A 16,268-nucleotide genomic window follows, 5' to 3' on the forward strand; every position below is an offset into this window, starting at 1 on the left:
AACTGTTACACGTCTGTGAACACTGAGAAGTAAATCTGTTTCACTTTTATTATCTCTTTTATTTACTTCACTTTTATAATCACTTCTTTTTTTTTCAGACTGAATGTCTTGCTGTAAATGAACTGCAGAAACAAGACAGAGCTGCATACTAACTTGAATTTTTTTTTGTTTGTTTTTAGCTCCCAAGAAGATGAGCGGCCTATGTCACCCTTCTATGTGAGGTATTTACTCATTTATTTTAACGTATTTCTCTGAGCAGGATTGCCTTGTTATTAGAATTAAATATGCAGAGCAATTCCAGAAAGTCTGCACAGACTAATCAAACTGAAGGTTAATGTTAAGTTGATAACTATTGCTCAGCTAGTGGGATGACTGAGACTTCAGAGAGACAAAAATAATGTCAGCAGACTTTGTATTTAAAGGCAAGGTTAAAGTTTTTGTGCCAGTCTTGTCAATTCTTAATTAGAAGATGGGCTTTTGTTTCCTGTTCTCTTCATTTCATTAAGCAGTTTAGATGCCTGTTTTAAGTAGCTTATAATCTGTGGGCACAGGAGAGATTTTTGCCACAAGCTTTGAGGAACTGGCATCATGTGCTGGTCAGAAAGAAACCAGGAACCAGATGGTGAGTCAGCAGCCCATCCAGCAACCGCTCCTCTGATGCAGCCCAGCCAGCCCAGAAAAGCAGGAGAGGGCCTTGGTCCAGAGTGTGCCTGCCCGGAGGGAATGGCAGCCTGACTGCATTTGAACAAATCGTGTTTCTTGTTTTGCCAGCTGGAGGGCAAAGTCACTGCTTATAAAAGTGGCCTAATTCTGTTGACATCAGTGAAAGTTTGCTCTGCTTACTTCAGTAGCCAACTCAGTCCCAGTGCTTTCATTTCTGTTTAGTGAAAGTCCAAGAGCCAGGGCAATTAACAGTGAAGGGATGTAGAGGAAGAACAGCCAGATATTATAATTGGGTTCTTCTAACTGGAGTTTAAACAAATAAAAAGTCCCTGCGGTGCTTTTTATGAGAGCAGTGAGATTGGTAATTCTTACAGTGACCTCTTATTTGTTAATTCTCTTGCATGTATTCCTTTTTATCTATGTAGCTTGGGCTCATTTGTGGAGATTTTTTGTGACAGAAACTACAGAAAATGTGCATTTCATGAGTGCTCTTAATGTGGAGACTTGCATTAAAACTGCAGAAATGTGTGTCAGTGAGCTGTTTATGGACTAGCCTGGTTGCATAGTATTGTCTGCCTTCCTGATAAAGCGTCGTCATTCCCTGCAGTGTATTTGTGCAGAGGTTAATTAATCTGTGCTTCAGAAACTCCAAACCATCCAAGCAGGCTCTGCTTTTGCCTTTTGGAGATAATTTCCTAGCTGCACAGATCACTCTGTCATGTTTTACCCAGTTTAGATTCTCATCCTGACTTTCAACTGAGAATAGTCCCCATATTTTTTTTTCCTTTCTTGCAGTATATGTCCTTCAGATATTTGTAGGCTTTCACTACATGTCCATCTGCCTTACTGCATAAAATTGTCCTCCTGATTTTTTTCCTGGATCATGGAAAAATGATCCAGGAAGGGATCTTTTCAACAGTCAAGAGTAATCAGAGAAGGATAGTGAAGTGGCTAGTAAGAGCAGAAAGGGAGCAGCACACCTCGCAAGTGAGGCTTCAGGCCAAGCTCGCATCTTTTCTAACACTGCTGAGATGCAATTACTTGTAAATAAAGCTAGCAGCTTGCAAATTTTGCTTCTATCTACCACAAGTGAGAAATGTATACTCCTGAGGTGAGTTGCCAGGTGCTGTTAATTTGGCAGGGTAGCTCATTCTGTTTGGGCAATTCATGCTATAGAATAACTATAGAGTGACTTGAGAATTTGTGTGTATGGCATGGATTTTCTGTGCCACTTTGAATGTTGAATGATGGTCACATCTATTTGTGCTGCTACCAGCCACGCTTCCGTAGTCTGAAATACTGTTCAAGTATCATGAACAGGTGAATCAACTTCAAGTGAATCAGGAGAGTGTGTATAGAGCCGGAGTTAGGCCACTGCCCTGTTTATACAGTAACTTCATATAGATAATTATGCAATAATTTAATTAAGTGGAAACGAGCACAAATGCTCTTGTTCAAATGGTAACAATAACACAAATGCTTTAAGTCTTCAAGTCAGAACTGTCAGGATGCCACCAATACACTATTTTTTTTAAATTGCACTTTTTTAGGGTTCTGGATTGGTCTTTTGGTGTTCTGGTAGGTTTGATTTGGGGGGAGGGGAAGGTTGGTTGTTTGGGGGGGGGGGCAGGGATAGGTAATTAACAAGTATAGAACTAATCATCACTCTTGCTCTGTAAGGATACAAAGAATCATTAAAGGCGCAAAAGTGGTAAATGAGGCAAAATGTGATCTAAGTTTATCAAGAGAGGTGATACAAGCACAATCAAATTATTTTTGAAAAGTCTTTCCATAGAGAGGAAGAAAAAAACTATATATCATCCAATTTGAGCAAAATGCTTTATATCATGCCATCTGTATAGAGAAAAAGGCCTTAATCTAAGAACATAAAGATGGGCAGGGAAGGGTTCAGATCTATAGGTCTTTTTCCTACAAGAGGAAAGAGATTGCTTGTGGAGTTCCTTAAGTGTGCTGGAATATTTTTTTTTCTTTAATAGTTACTGGTGTAAAACAAACAAACAAACAAACATGGTCATGAATTTCACTTAAAGCAGAAATTTGTGGATGTATAAAGTACATTTTTACAGTAGACTTGGGGGAGGTAGGAATACCCTTTTACAAGACTCAGATGAGGCCCCATAAGATTTCAGTAACTTGTGTTCAAATGGCGTTAGGTTTGTAAAGACAGTTAAAAAGCAAGCAAAAACTGTTACAAAATGGAGAAAAGAGCAGGGAGGGCCTATTTACCATAAGAAACAAACTAGAGTGCATGTATTTCACCTGTATTTTAGACAAAGAGAAGGATTGTTTTCTTAAGTATGTGAGGAAAAAAAATTGATACAATCAGGCAATTAATAAATTTAGGCAAGTAATGAGAAATTTTGTAGCTGAATCCTTCTCTTACTAGGCATTTGGACGATGAGGTGGGTTTGATCAGCGTGCAAGGTGGTTTTCTCTGAGTTCTGTGGTTTTATTCATTCCCTGACTGTTGAGCAGGTTTGTCCTTTCCTTTTCTGTATTCCCTGGTAAGACAATTTGTTTACTCAGCTATACTTAGTACCAGGCAAGGAGATTTCTGCTGTGTTGAAAGAAGAGGAAAACCTTGCTGGATGATTGATTGTTCTAGGGAGTCGTGCCTGAAGGGCATCTATGTTCCAAAAGTTTTGTAATGAAGCCTTGTGAGAAAGGGAGTTGAGAGAGTTATATAAGGAGCCATGTTACAGATTTTTTAATTCTGTTAGGAAAATCTGAATGCCAGCTATACTGAGTAATCTGTACTGAGAAGCAGTGTGCAGTTTCAGGTAATTAAACAGCATCTGGCAAAGGCGATTAATTCCCTGTGAGCACACTTTTGCTCAACATGTGCAATGAGTTTTTAAAAGACAGAGAATCTACAGGCATTCTTTGTGCTCGAGGATCTGCTTTAGATTTGATATGAGTCACGTAGATGGTTCCAGAGTAGTTTCCTAATAAGTATAACCTGAGATAAGCCAGAGTGATATTAAAGGGGAAAAGGACAGAAGCTTTGATGTATTATGGAGCTTTCTTGTTGATATGTAAAGCATTAAACTGGAATTGGGATGAGAGCTGATGTCACAAGCAGTGTCAAAATTGCATTTGACACCCTCAAGTTCAGGGCAAGGCATTGACGTAAAACAGTTTCACCTGTTTTAGTACTTCTTTTCTCTGGCAGTACTAATATCCTGTTAGAAGCATTTAATGCAGCTGCCTGTTTACCCTTTTAACAGTTGTTGTATGAGACAACAACTTTTACATAATACAAGTCAAGCATTGGTGGTATATTGGGTGAGATGTTTTACTGTATTTGCTCTCAGGTCCATTTTCTGAAGAAACAGAAACAACTAGTTGTAGATCTAGTGTCTGCTCAGAAAGGTGCTTGACTTCCTTTTGAGTGCTTCCTTGTTGGCTGAACATGCAGTAAGAGGTCCTAAAGCCCGCGGGAGTGCAGGGCCCTCTTACAAATTGTTATGTTATGGGATGCATGTTCCTGTCCATCACATAAACCTTGGCTGAAAATAGTTACAAGGCTGCTAGGGTCCCCTTGTTCTTATTGCCCAGCTACCTTGCAGATTTCAGGCTAAGGGATCTCTGTCATTAGGTGGAGCTCTGGGAAACGGAAAGTCCTGATTCCATGCTGTTAATTAGGACTGTCTCACTAAGAACCCTTTATATTCAGTGGGAGAAGGTGATCTGTTCCATTTCAAATCAGGAGCATAATTTGGAGGCTGTGAATGGCCCCCAGAGGAATGTTTTCATTGTCTGGAGTGGATCCTGCACAGGCACAGTGGTCTAAATTTGCAAAACAGAATTGGGTGGTGTGCATGAAAACCCTTCAGGGTTGTCTCTGCTTCAGGCAGTAGGTGTCAGTGTGCACCCATCATAAAGGGCAATTCCAGTGTACATGAAAACAGCAGGAATACTGAAGAAAACAAGGCAGTCGCTTTTAGTGGGATGAATTTTCTGCATAGTAAACAAATAGCATCAAATATACCATATTTAAAGGAAGGATAATTGGATCCAAGCTTGAAAAAGTGTGAAGATGCTGAAAAAAACTTTGAAAGCATTGTCTTCTGTGTGATGGAATATCCCAGGAAATAAGAACGCATCTCTTTATTTTTGAACTCATTATTTTCATACTTTACACGATCTTTTTCTTTGGGGAATGTGTGTCAGATGAAGTGGTTGTCTTAAGACAGATCCCACATAAATCAGCAACATTGCATGTCACTGTAAGCAACAGTTGTGGAGAGTAAACAGTTCTTACACAGTATTGGTATCTGTGAAAAAAAAAATCCTGGGTCATGTTGGAATTCTGTATTAGGGAGGGTTCAGAAATTTCTCACCTGAAATGTCAAAGTAATTTAAAAATCATTGTCTGCTTTGCTGGAGTGGCGATATGTTAAAAGTGTGTATCTACTTAGGCTCTCTTCTCATTGTGCTCGACTTTATTTAAAAAGCAAAAACAAAATATTTTGGCTTCCTCAATATGGCAAATGGATTTTAAGTAAATCTCAGCAATGAGTCGCCTTCGTTCCAGATTGCAAATACAGCTTATGATTTAGGCAGTTAAGTATGTCCAGCAATTAATTCATTGACTTCATAAATGAAAACCCAATCTGGGAAAATACTATGCCAGTAAGTCAGTTTGTTCTGGTTGATTTATACTGTGTTCTTTTAATACTTGAATGCTGATAGATTTTGCTCAACAGGGCCTTGAATGGAAAAAAAAAAAAAAAAAAAAAAACAGAAGAGAGGTTTTGATGCCCAACTCAATTATTTGCTGTTGCCCAGTACAGACTAAGCAGGGTGCAAGTATTGCATGAGGTAATTCTACAGTGCATATCTTCAAGCTTACAGGTTACTAGCTGGGATAGCAGGGGAAATGTAATGTGCTTAAAGCTGGCAGAAAATACAGCCTTTCCATACATGAGATTGAAACAACATGGAAGCAGAGGTAATATAAGAGAGAATTATGTGTGAAACGAGACATTATTCAGAGGGGGCACATATGAAAGAGTGTGAGAGTAGCAAAATGCTTTAGTAAACAGGTCAGAAAACTTTGAGGAGTGCCAGAGATCAGACTTCCCAAAAGGAAAAGCGTGGGGGTCAAAAAAAGTTTATAGCACTTAAAACATCTTTGTGCAATGATGCAGGTTTTGTGGCTGGCTCTCTGAAAGTAAAAGTCTCCAGCACTGAAAAACTCTCCTGCTACTTTCTGGTGCAGGCAGAAGAAGGAGAACCTTTAATTTATATCAAAAGTTGACATTTCTCAGTGTGTTCACCAGCAGCTGCATAACTTAATAATCTAGCTGTGGAGATAATTGACTGTACGTATCAGTGAAATCAAGCAGACGTGAGGAGAAAGTAATTAACCAAAGTAGAACATGATTTCACATTGTCCAGATGATTTAATGAACAAAGCAGCCATTCTGAGGCAGCTTGCTCCACAGTAGGGCATGCCAAGAGGGCTCTTTTGGGCATGGCTTGCTTTGCCTGCTCTGGGAAGCATAAATTCAATGATGGAGTGACTGTTGCCACCCAAGAAGTTTGGAAAACCCCTCAGGATGCATCCCACATGCCTGATTGCCCTTCTGAAACTCTTACAGAGCCATGCCTTTTCCTGAGCTTGCCAACACACTCAGGCACATCTACCTCCATCTCTGGGCATGCTAGAATCCAAAATCCTCAGTGTAACTCTCTTCTCCCCACCATTTTTTAAAGTGAACTTTGTCAATGCAGAAGAAAAAAAAAAATGGTGCAGAGTAAAAAAACTGATTTATCAATGCATTTTAATTAAGCTTCGGAATGAAATGACAAGAAAAGCTAATGATTGTGCAATCAATAGAAACTTAGTGTATCTGGAAAAACTTATATAAAAGATCCCCATATTACTGAGAGAGAGAGAATAAAAGAGCGTTAAAATATCACAGGGCTAAGAATAAAGTCATATTGAATTTATAAGGAAGCAGCATCTAGAACAGAAGTATAATAAAAAGAGAATGACAGCTTCATTTGTTGTTATGTTGGCATATAGCTATGTACATCATTCCTTCCTATTTATTGGTACTTTGAAAATCACCATATTATGGGCTCTCTGACATGATATAGTTTGAGTAGTGTTCTTCTACATACCACAAAGTAATTGTTGTGCAGCTATGTGCTATTGTAAATTAACGATGTTAATAGACTTAAAACTAAGTTGATGGTAGCAAAGCACACAGTTAACTGAGAATTAGGCAGCTACAGAATGTACTTGGGAATTACAAACATTTTCAACATCTTATTTAGGTATTTTTGCAGCTTTGTCTTTAGTTTCTTCTTCTAACTACTTTTTGTATTAAGAAGCTACTGCGTGTTTTCAATAATGATATGAGTGGTTTGCAGATAGAGACTGTTGGCCCTGAATACCACTCATGGGGATAACAGCATGAGCTCTCTCACATATAGTATCTGGCCTTTCATTAGGTTTGTGTGAAATGTGAGCTTGCATTTTCACACAGTTATTAATTCTGCTAGAAATAGAAGGAAGAGCTATTTCCTGAGATTTTCTGTCCTGTATGATGGGTAGATATACCTTCATCTTAAGATTGTTTGGATTCTAGTCTTCTGAAAACATTCCCATCTCCTCCTCCCTTACCACTTTCCTGACATGAAAATAGAGAAAAATGATGTGATATGAAAGACATCCGCACTCAATATGGAATGCATGTAAAAACTATGGAAAGTTGATACAGGATTAACTTACTCCCACACGGCAGTATAGAATCACAGAATATCCCGAGTTGGAAGGCACCCACAAGGATCATCGAGTCCAACTCCTGGCACCACACACAACTACCCAAAAATTCAGAGCTATGACTAAGAGCACAGTCCCAATGCTCCTTAAACTCCCACAGGCTCGGTGCCGTGACTGCATCCCTGGGGAGCCTGTTCCAGTGCGCTACAGCCCTCTCAGTGAAGAACCTCTTCCTGCTGTCCAGCCTGACCCTCCCCTGTCACAGCCTGACCCCATTCCCTTGGGTCCTGTCACTGGCCCAGTGCCCTCAGCCGCTCCTCGTACGTCTTCCCCTCTAGGGAAGGGCCTCTAGGCCCTTCACTATCTTTGCAGCCCTCCTCTGGACACTTTCCAACAGTTTCACATCCTTTTTTACTGTGGTGCCCAGAACTGCACACAGTGCTCGAGGTGAGGCCACACCAACGCAGAGTAGCCATAGGATGAATTGTATCTTATAATGTGGATTAGCCTGCTGCTTGCTTGTTAATCCATCTCCCATGAGAGACCAGATCATTAAAAAAAAAAAAAAAAATATCAGGCTTGGAAGAGGCCAAAGTTTATGTAGATAAGCAGGAAAGCAAATAGGATGCTTGAAATGTGCACTTCAAATTGTAAATCCATGCAATAGTTAATAGTCAGAAGAGTGAATATAGGAAGAGAGAGATCTTGCAATTCTTTTCTCTGCGTGTAGGTTGCATGTCCATAATAATAAGCGTTCATAATAATGAGTACAGCAATTTGATACTTGTTTGTGTGTCTTCCATTCATGAACTCATCTGAATGACACAGCTACTTGGGTGTTGTGTAGGTAATGTGGAATAGGCTGGCAAATACGTGACTGCTTTCATGCTGTGCCACAGCTCCAGGGGACTGTGGCCTAGAGATCGGCACAGAGCGAAGGAAGGCCTGGAAGGGATGAGTGTGGTAGGGTGCACGGGTTTATCCAAACCACGCTGAACGTACTGGCTCAGCCTAAGAAAGCAGAAGTGTATGTGAGTGATTTGCAGCTGGGTATTTGTGAGGAGTATTTGTCACTGAACAGAACTGAACAGAGAGTGAGGTTGTTTTTAAACAGACCCATCGTGATCCTTAATTTACCTTTCCCATTCTCTATTGCCTGCCTTCCACCAAAAGTGACCCTGAAAAGCAGTGGAGCCACAGAGTAGTCATCATCTGGGTGTCGCAGCTTCTTAGCTGGCATCAGATCTGTACGGTCAAGAACTAAACATTCAAGGGAAGCGAGAGAGGAAGCAGGGTATTTAAGGGAAGCTGGCTGTTACTGGTTCTTCCGCATTGAACCAGTTTGTGAGAAACTCACGAGGATTGAAAGCAGTGAGTGACTGTTTTGGCAGAAAGCACGTTTGCATTCAGCGTGTCTCATAACCTATCCACGCTGTTCACTTTTCTGGAATTTATCAGCCAGTCACACTACTGATTCTTCTGCTGATACAGGAAGAAAGCCAAAGGAACCTTCTAGGCCTGTAATGTGTTTGCCTTAATTAATGAAGATCACAGGGGTGATGGTCATGAAGTGTCACCTTATCTGCAAAGCCGAGTCGGCAGTGGAGAAGAGGGGCAGGATGGGACTTGGCTCGGCCAGGCTGACTCTGGCCCTGTGCAGAGGGAGGAGAGCTGTGACAGCTGTGCAAGGCAGCACGTCAGCTTGTTCAGAAGGGTTTTAAGCAGCAAGCAGTGACAATTAAGAGTCATGCAAGCTCTTCAGAGTCCGAAAACAGACTGAGAGTGAAAAGGAAAAGAAGAGATCATGCATTTTATTTTAAAAAATGTAAAACATGAACGTGAATGTCAGAGAGCTGCAGGAGGAGAACTGTGAATAGCCCATTTTTCCTTTCCTTTCCTGTCACTTTAATATTTACAGATTCTTAAATTTTAAGTCCCCTTTCATATGTTTTCAAGTCAGCCTCAAAAGTCAATTTTTTTCTGTGATGAGGCTAAAACAACTGACATACAGCTGCAGAAAGCTCTTAAGAAAGCAAAAACTCTGCTATATGCTGAAGTTGAAATACTTTCCATTTAGTTCTTGGCCTACTGCTGGGAAATGACAGGCAAAGTAATTCTTGAGGATATTGGCATTGTCAGTATGTGCCACGTCACTGTGGGAATAAAAATTCCTTAAGGGGAAAACTTGTGGCATGTGCATGCAGTTGTTGTTGAGACAGCCTCACACCTTTAAATTGTTTCTTAGTGCTGCAAAGAACACATGTTTTGAGACATTATTGCAATATGTAGGCCTAACTTTCTCTTCTTTTTCTTTTGCACAGCTCCCATGTATCACAAGTCAGTAGTAACATGCCTGCTACAGGAGAGTAAGTGTCTCTTTTACTATTTTGTATGTACAGTGTTGGTATCTTGAAGTTTTTAAAGTATTGCTGGTCTCTGATTTCTCCTTAAGGGTCGTTCTTACACAAGCAAAAAGGACATTGTTTCCCAACCCAAAGCATCTGCAATGATTATAAATTACTTCCTCCTGCAAAATTTGCAGGTCCTTGGTTCTTTCTGTGCATGTGATGTTTTGGTTAGGCTGATCCTGCATATTTAGAGAAACTGTTCATGTTGTGCTCTTGCTCTTGTTTGCACCCTGTCCCATTCCAGTGGAGAACAGGGCTTGATCCCATTACAGTAAGTGCTGTGCCAGCGATAGCAGCAGAGCTGGCTCCCCTACAGAGCTGAAAGTTTCCATAGGCTGGTGAGTTTGCAGAGCTGATTCTTGTCAATACATGAAGCACAGACATGCTCGCCAAGTTAAACCATACGTTTTTTTGCAGTTGCTAAGACCTTCTGACATTTTGGTAACTGCAGTATCAGCAGAACTATAGCAACTTAGCAACAACTTTCATAAATTCTCTGGAGAAGTCAGGCAAGGTAAAGGTATACATACTTACTGCTACTCAGTTAAAAATTAAGCAGCAAATCTTGCAAATAACATTTTTAAGTATGGAAAAAGCACTACAAGTTATACTGGGGCCTTGATCAGCTGTGTTTAGAAAAACTCATTCTTCATTGCAAGAAACATGGATGGGGCAGGGAAATGTGTTTCCAAAAGATCTTTTAGGAGAAAAAAAAAAAAAGTATTTAGATTTTGTCTACAAAAAGTTCCTCTGGTTAAGGAAGAAAGGAAATATTACAAGAAAATATGAGTACCATAATGAAGCAGATCTGATTGTGTTGAAAGTTCAAGTAGCCTCGCAGCTTTAACTGATGGAACTGCAGAGGCTTCTATGCTGTCACTTGTGTGGAAGATCCCTTAGTGCCAGTGGGCATGAGCTCTATCGAGAGAGAACATCAAGAAGTGACTGCAGGTGGTGGCACAATAACAGTGCAAAACCAGCATGAGCTCAGAACCAGATCCATGTTTGGTCACTGGGTTAAATGTGTGGTTTTGCAGTATGAGTTTACAGTGAGGTACTGTTTACGTGCTCTCATCCCCCTGTGAGACAGCAGTGAATCACCTTCTTGCAGATGATCCATTGCCTTACTGAACGTGGATTGCACCATAGACCTGACCAGCATCAGCATGGTTGGGTCGCAAAAAAGGATTTTGTCAGGGCAAGGGATGTTGAAGTGGAGGGTGAAAGTTAGACACCAAAGTTGCAGTAAATAAAAGCAGTTGTTTTACAACAGAAGGTTCAGGCAGCCCTAAAAATAAACAAAGGCAACATGAACTGGGTAAGCTCAGCTCTTCTGAGGAACCTGAACATCAAGTTAACTGAAGATTTTGGCTTAGCTCTTTGCAAATGTCTTGGACCCTAGTACATTTTATACTGTCTTGCCATTCATAAAAAAACATAGCCCCCCAATATGCAGCCTTTATTGTTGCAGAGAGGGAGCTCCAGAAAATCTTTGAGCTCAATTGACCTTATTTTTCGGCTTGACAGGTATTTAGAGAAGACAATCCGCTCAGCCGTGGAGCAGCATCTCTTTGATGTTCATTGCTCAGGCGGCCAGAGTTCAGAGGACTCTGAATCGGGAACATCATCAGCCTCTTCTAATGTGTCTGCCAGGCAGAGGAGGCGACATCACAAAGAGCAGGAGGAAGCCCGGAGAAACAGAGACATGTACGATCCTGATTTCTTTGTTTTGGAAAGTATATTTGATTAAGTGTACCCTAGTTATGTCTTCTATCTAGGCACTGCTTGGTAGTTCTGATATGGACAGAAGCTTTGTTGCATCAGCTAGAGCTATGAAATGTGGAGTTTTGTAGAGCTAACTGAGGAGGCCAGAGTATGATAAGAAGTAAGCTAAAGCAGTGTAGTAGAGTTCCTAATGAATTTGGAATTGTTTCATTACAGTATTTGTTGTATTTGTGGAAATCCCCAAGCAATTGGCCCTAGAGTCAGTAACTTCCTGCAAGATAAAAACATTTTTTTTAGATGCTTTTCTGAATTCAAAATGAGACCAAGTTCTCCTTTCGTATGTGTAGGTATAGCTTATAATCAGGTTTATTGAGGAGCCCTGGGAGTTCATCTGAAACTAGAAATCATTCTTTTGATTAATCAGATCCTAAGATTTTTTTATCCACCATTACACAAACAGTAAACATGACTTAATGGTGAATTTCATTAAATCAAAGAGTAAAAATAATACCTATTTTTCCTTACATACTGCTATACTTGTGGCATATATTGTGTGGCACAGATGTGGTACAAACCACCACAGCTTTAAAAAACACATGTCCAAGACATAGCTATCTTTAGGAATTGTAACTAAAGATTTTGCAAGCCCATCATCTAATTAGTGCTTAGACATACATCTAGCTTTAAACACTGTGATAATTCTTGTAAAGAATGTCTGTACTTGACTGTAGTATTGGATTGGTAGGACGTCAGGGTAGTTTCTGAAATACAGATCTAGGCTCTTATTCTTTTCTGGATGCTGAATTCCACAAATCCTATTGGATCTGCACTTTCCTATACCAAGCCACTTTTGCATAGATGCATGACCTTCAATACCTCACCTGAATATTGTAGTTGTGCTATTTTCCAAAATGTGTCAGTTTAAAAAAAATAATAATAATCCATAGCTACAAAATAAATTTTAAAAAAAGCATTTCCATAGCGAATGAAAATATCCTGTGATTATGGACTGGGAAATTAGCAGTTGCAAGTCACTCGAGTACCTGGCAGTAGCTCTGAAGTAGTTTTTCTTGTTTAGTAGCCCTGCTGACAGGCTTTGCAGGTAAGTAGGTCAGAGACTGGCTAGTGTACGTGTTTGGAAGCATATAGTACTGCAGGGTTTTTTTTTCAACATTGCATTACAGAGCTGCCTTTAGTGCACTCTAGCCTATCTTGACGCAGTTGTTCACGTTCAGTCCCTAAAGCATGAGCCAAGGATTTATAACATACTGGAAGTTTTGAATGCTGGCTGGGGTTCAGATTGTTTTCCCTGGTTCCCTTAGGTCAGATTGCTGAAACTCCTGTGGGTGAATTGTCAAAATTCAGAATTCCTTTCAGAACTAGTAGTTTTTTGTTTTGTTTTGTTGTTTTTTTTTTCCCCTCTTTGGTTGTCAGTGACTTCATCTCCTTGCCTTGTGATGGATCACAAGAGGATTTGTAATGTCACAAGATGGGACTGTAGCATTAATACAGCCAGTGTTAATACAAGAGCGTTCATCACAAAAATACATACATGAACTCCTAGGCTTCGCAGACTACATGATCTACAGACTATATGGAAGTAATTGGTCTGCTCAGGGGATTATAAAAACTTACAGAAAAGCAAGTGGATTATCTTAGAAGTTTGATCATAGACATATAATACAACGTACAACAAATCCATCTATTGTATCTCTCTTCCAGTGACCAACCCTAGAGATTTGAGATCTAGAAAATCACTGGAACTTACACATTTTGGTTTTGATCTGAACATTTTGTCATGCTGGCCCCCTCCAGATACTGCAGAGTAACTGTTTTTTTATTACACTACTGCAAGTTCAGAGAAATTGTGCTGCTGCCTGTGAAAGCAGGCTTTAGAGTCGCACAGCACTGCATAAGGCTGCTGCACATACAGAAGTTAGTAAATGTTCCAGTTTTGATGTCAGGTGTGAGCAGTCTTTAGCCCCTGGAGGGATAGGGTTGGTAAAGAATGAGATGCATTGTGTTTCTTCTATTTCCTTAACATAGTGATGTGTTTTGTATGTGTCTGTTCATTATTGTATGAAGTAGAGGGAAGACTACTGAAAAGCTTGTGACGACAAAACTGCATGCTGATAGATCCAGCAGGATAATTGTACAGGGGAAGATAAGCCATGTGCGAAGCTTCTGGAAAACACACACAAACCCAGCTAGCTCAGGGAGACCCCAATAGCATATCACATGATGACTTCAAGGGAGCTGTCCCATCTGCTTCCTGATGCAGCAGAATAGTCTTCTGTCCTAGCAGTTGTGTTGCTGTTGCAGAGATGCCTTCCCTTTTCTTATTTGGCAATTATGCAAGATAGAATCAAGCATTTGGCTGAAGCTCTTGTGTTTGAGAATGAGTAAAGAGGGCTGATTATACGGTGTCATGGACCAAAGGAGATCCTTGGACCACAGCTGTGAATCAGTTTCCTAAATCAAAAGCACATGTCTCAAAGGAAAATATGTAGCATATTCTTTATAAAAATACTACAGACAACCAGCAGCTAGTCCAGCTTCCATTTGAAGTCAATGTGATTCTCCATGAATCGAGTCCCAAATGTTGACCCTGACAGCTTTCTCACTGGAGGTGTATACACCTGGCTTTCACTCCTCAATGGGATTTAGTGTTTCACAGAGTACGTTGTTTGCTGTACTAGGAAGAACCAGAGAGACCTGTTTCATAGGGCGTAGAAAATGTTGCCGGAACTGCGCCAGTCAGCATAATACATTTCTCTATTGCTACCCTAAATGTAGCGGGAGAGTGTTTTAAACGCTGTCACTTTTTGTTTTAGGGAAGTCATCGACAAGGAGAACATTCCCTCTGGCTTCAGCAATCTTGAAGACTGTATTCTGACTGCTCAAGAAGTAGAAAAACTACAAGACAACTCTGGATATCTTAGTGAAAGGAATAAACCCAAACGGCAGAAATCCAGCACCAAACTTTCCGAGCTTAATGACAACCAAGACAGTCCTGTGGTAAGCTGCCATGCTGCACTATTTGACACCTAGTATTAGGATGGGAAAAAATCTTTTTTATTTTGGTGCACGTCTGGTTCCCTCCGGTAGCCACTTACAGTAAAGGCATACACGACTCTTCTGGATTGTGGGTAACACTGGATTCTGCACTTGTAACCTTTGTGAAAGGTCATCTGAGAAGCTATTTTTCCATTATTATCCTCTTACTCCACCACAGTCATTTTTCTCTTTCCACAACCTTTTGCTAATGTCTTCTGAACTTAGAAAAATATTTTGGAAAGAGAAAAAGGATGGAATTCTTTTTCGCAGTCTTTCAAAACTCTTGTGAGGAGATTGGAACCTCAGATGTAGGATCACATGCTTATGTTGAGTTTATTTTGATTATTCGTGCTAAGTTCTGAAACCATAGGTCACAAATAACTGCTTGATAATAAGACGATAAAGGTTTTTTTATGCCTTTTTCCTACCGTCTGTGTGTTACTGTCATGTTTGCAGTTTGCAAAACACTTTGGAGTGCATTGGTCTAAAAGATCATCCCTCCAGCTACCTTTTACTGGGAAGGTACCATGTATGTATTGCACAGCTACTAGTAACGGTGAAAGCTGTGTGAAAAGCCTAGCCTTCTGAGCTATAGAGCATCTCCTTCAGTAAACTCTATTAAGTTTGACTCTGCTCTGGGTTCCTTCTTAATGTGACATTGTGTTGTGACTAATTTTATTTAGGTTACAAAATTGCAATGATCTTATGCTTTACCCTGTGCAGAGATCCTAGAGAGAGACAGATTTAGCTTCTCTTTGTGATAAAGAGATGGCAAGGTGCCAAGAATTGTAGACTCTGCTTAGATTTAGCACTCAGTAGCCTACTGATACGTGATACTTCATGAAAGAGCACAGTCTGATAGCCACACTCTCACTTTGTGCCTTTGCTTGTCTTAAAAATGTTCTTGGAGGCAGCATCCTCAAACTTACCTGTCTCCACTGGACTTCTCTCTGCCCCTCATTTTTGGATCATTTTTGAATTTTGGAGGGACAAAGGCTGAAAGGAACATAAAAGGAACAAACTCCACATACAGAGCACTTTGAACAAGATGATCATCCTGTGAGTGTGGTCCTTGCTGGCTTTGCTGGAAGTGTTGCAGTGGGATTGTCAAATGGGAACATTGTTATGAAACAGCTTGAGAAGAACACAGTGTTACTCTATGAAGAGCAAAGACTGCTCTTTAAGCTTTCATGAATGCATTTATTTAATATTTACATTTCAGAGGCTGCCAGGAGCATGCAGTGTGTGTGGTGGCTTAGCTTTCTTTTGGCTACGTCTTTACGCTTCAAATAATAACCCAAGCTGGACTACTTACTTGGGTATAAAAGGACGTAACCTGCATTTACTAACAGTGCTTTCTCACCTAAACAAGTTTGTGATGTTGCAGCTTCTTCCTCGCCTTTTTTTGAATTTTAGTCTTCCTGCTCAAAGCCTGAAAGAGTATGTAGGACAGTGTGCGGAAACTCTCCTCTTAGCTGTCTAAATGCATCTGACTCAAAAGCGTTAAGTCAGTTGTAGAGAAACTGTCAGTTCTGCTGGTTCTGAGCAAACCGACCAGGAAGCATTTAAAGCTTGTAACTGCCCTTCAGAGCCACAAGTAGCCAGGTATCACTAGGACTTGAAGCATCGCATCGAGCAAGGCTGGAATAGGCTGAGCT

At 40.4% G+C, this 16,268-nt stretch overlaps 1 protein-coding gene across 6 annotated transcripts in view; it reads left to right on the forward strand.

Annotated features, from left to right (window-relative positions):
- The window catches only part of FAM13A (family with sequence similarity 13 member A), a 126,833-nt gene that overhangs the window by 76,203 nt on the left and 34,362 nt on the right, over nucleotides 1–16,268 (forward strand). For 4 of the 6 annotated variants that reach the window (XM_082759779.1, XM_082759780.1, XM_082759783.1 and 1 more), the window contains 4 exons: nucleotides 180–221; nucleotides 9,742–9,786; nucleotides 11,356–11,535; nucleotides 14,388–14,571. In XM_082759779.1, coding sequence (XP_082615905.1) covers nucleotides 180–221; nucleotides 9,742–9,786; nucleotides 11,356–11,535; nucleotides 14,388–14,571 — 451 coding nt within the window. The remainder of the gene's footprint in view (nucleotides 1–179; nucleotides 222–9,741; nucleotides 9,787–11,355; nucleotides 11,536–14,387; nucleotides 14,572–16,268) is intronic. The other 2 variants (XM_082759781.1, XM_082759782.1) reach the window with 2 other exon arrangements.

The sequence above is a fragment of the Aythya marila genome (assembly GCF_965140915.1).
Source record: "Aythya marila genome assembly, chromosome: 4".
NCBI classification, from domain to species: domain Eukaryota; kingdom Metazoa; phylum Chordata; class Aves; order Anseriformes; family Anatidae; genus Aythya; species Aythya marila.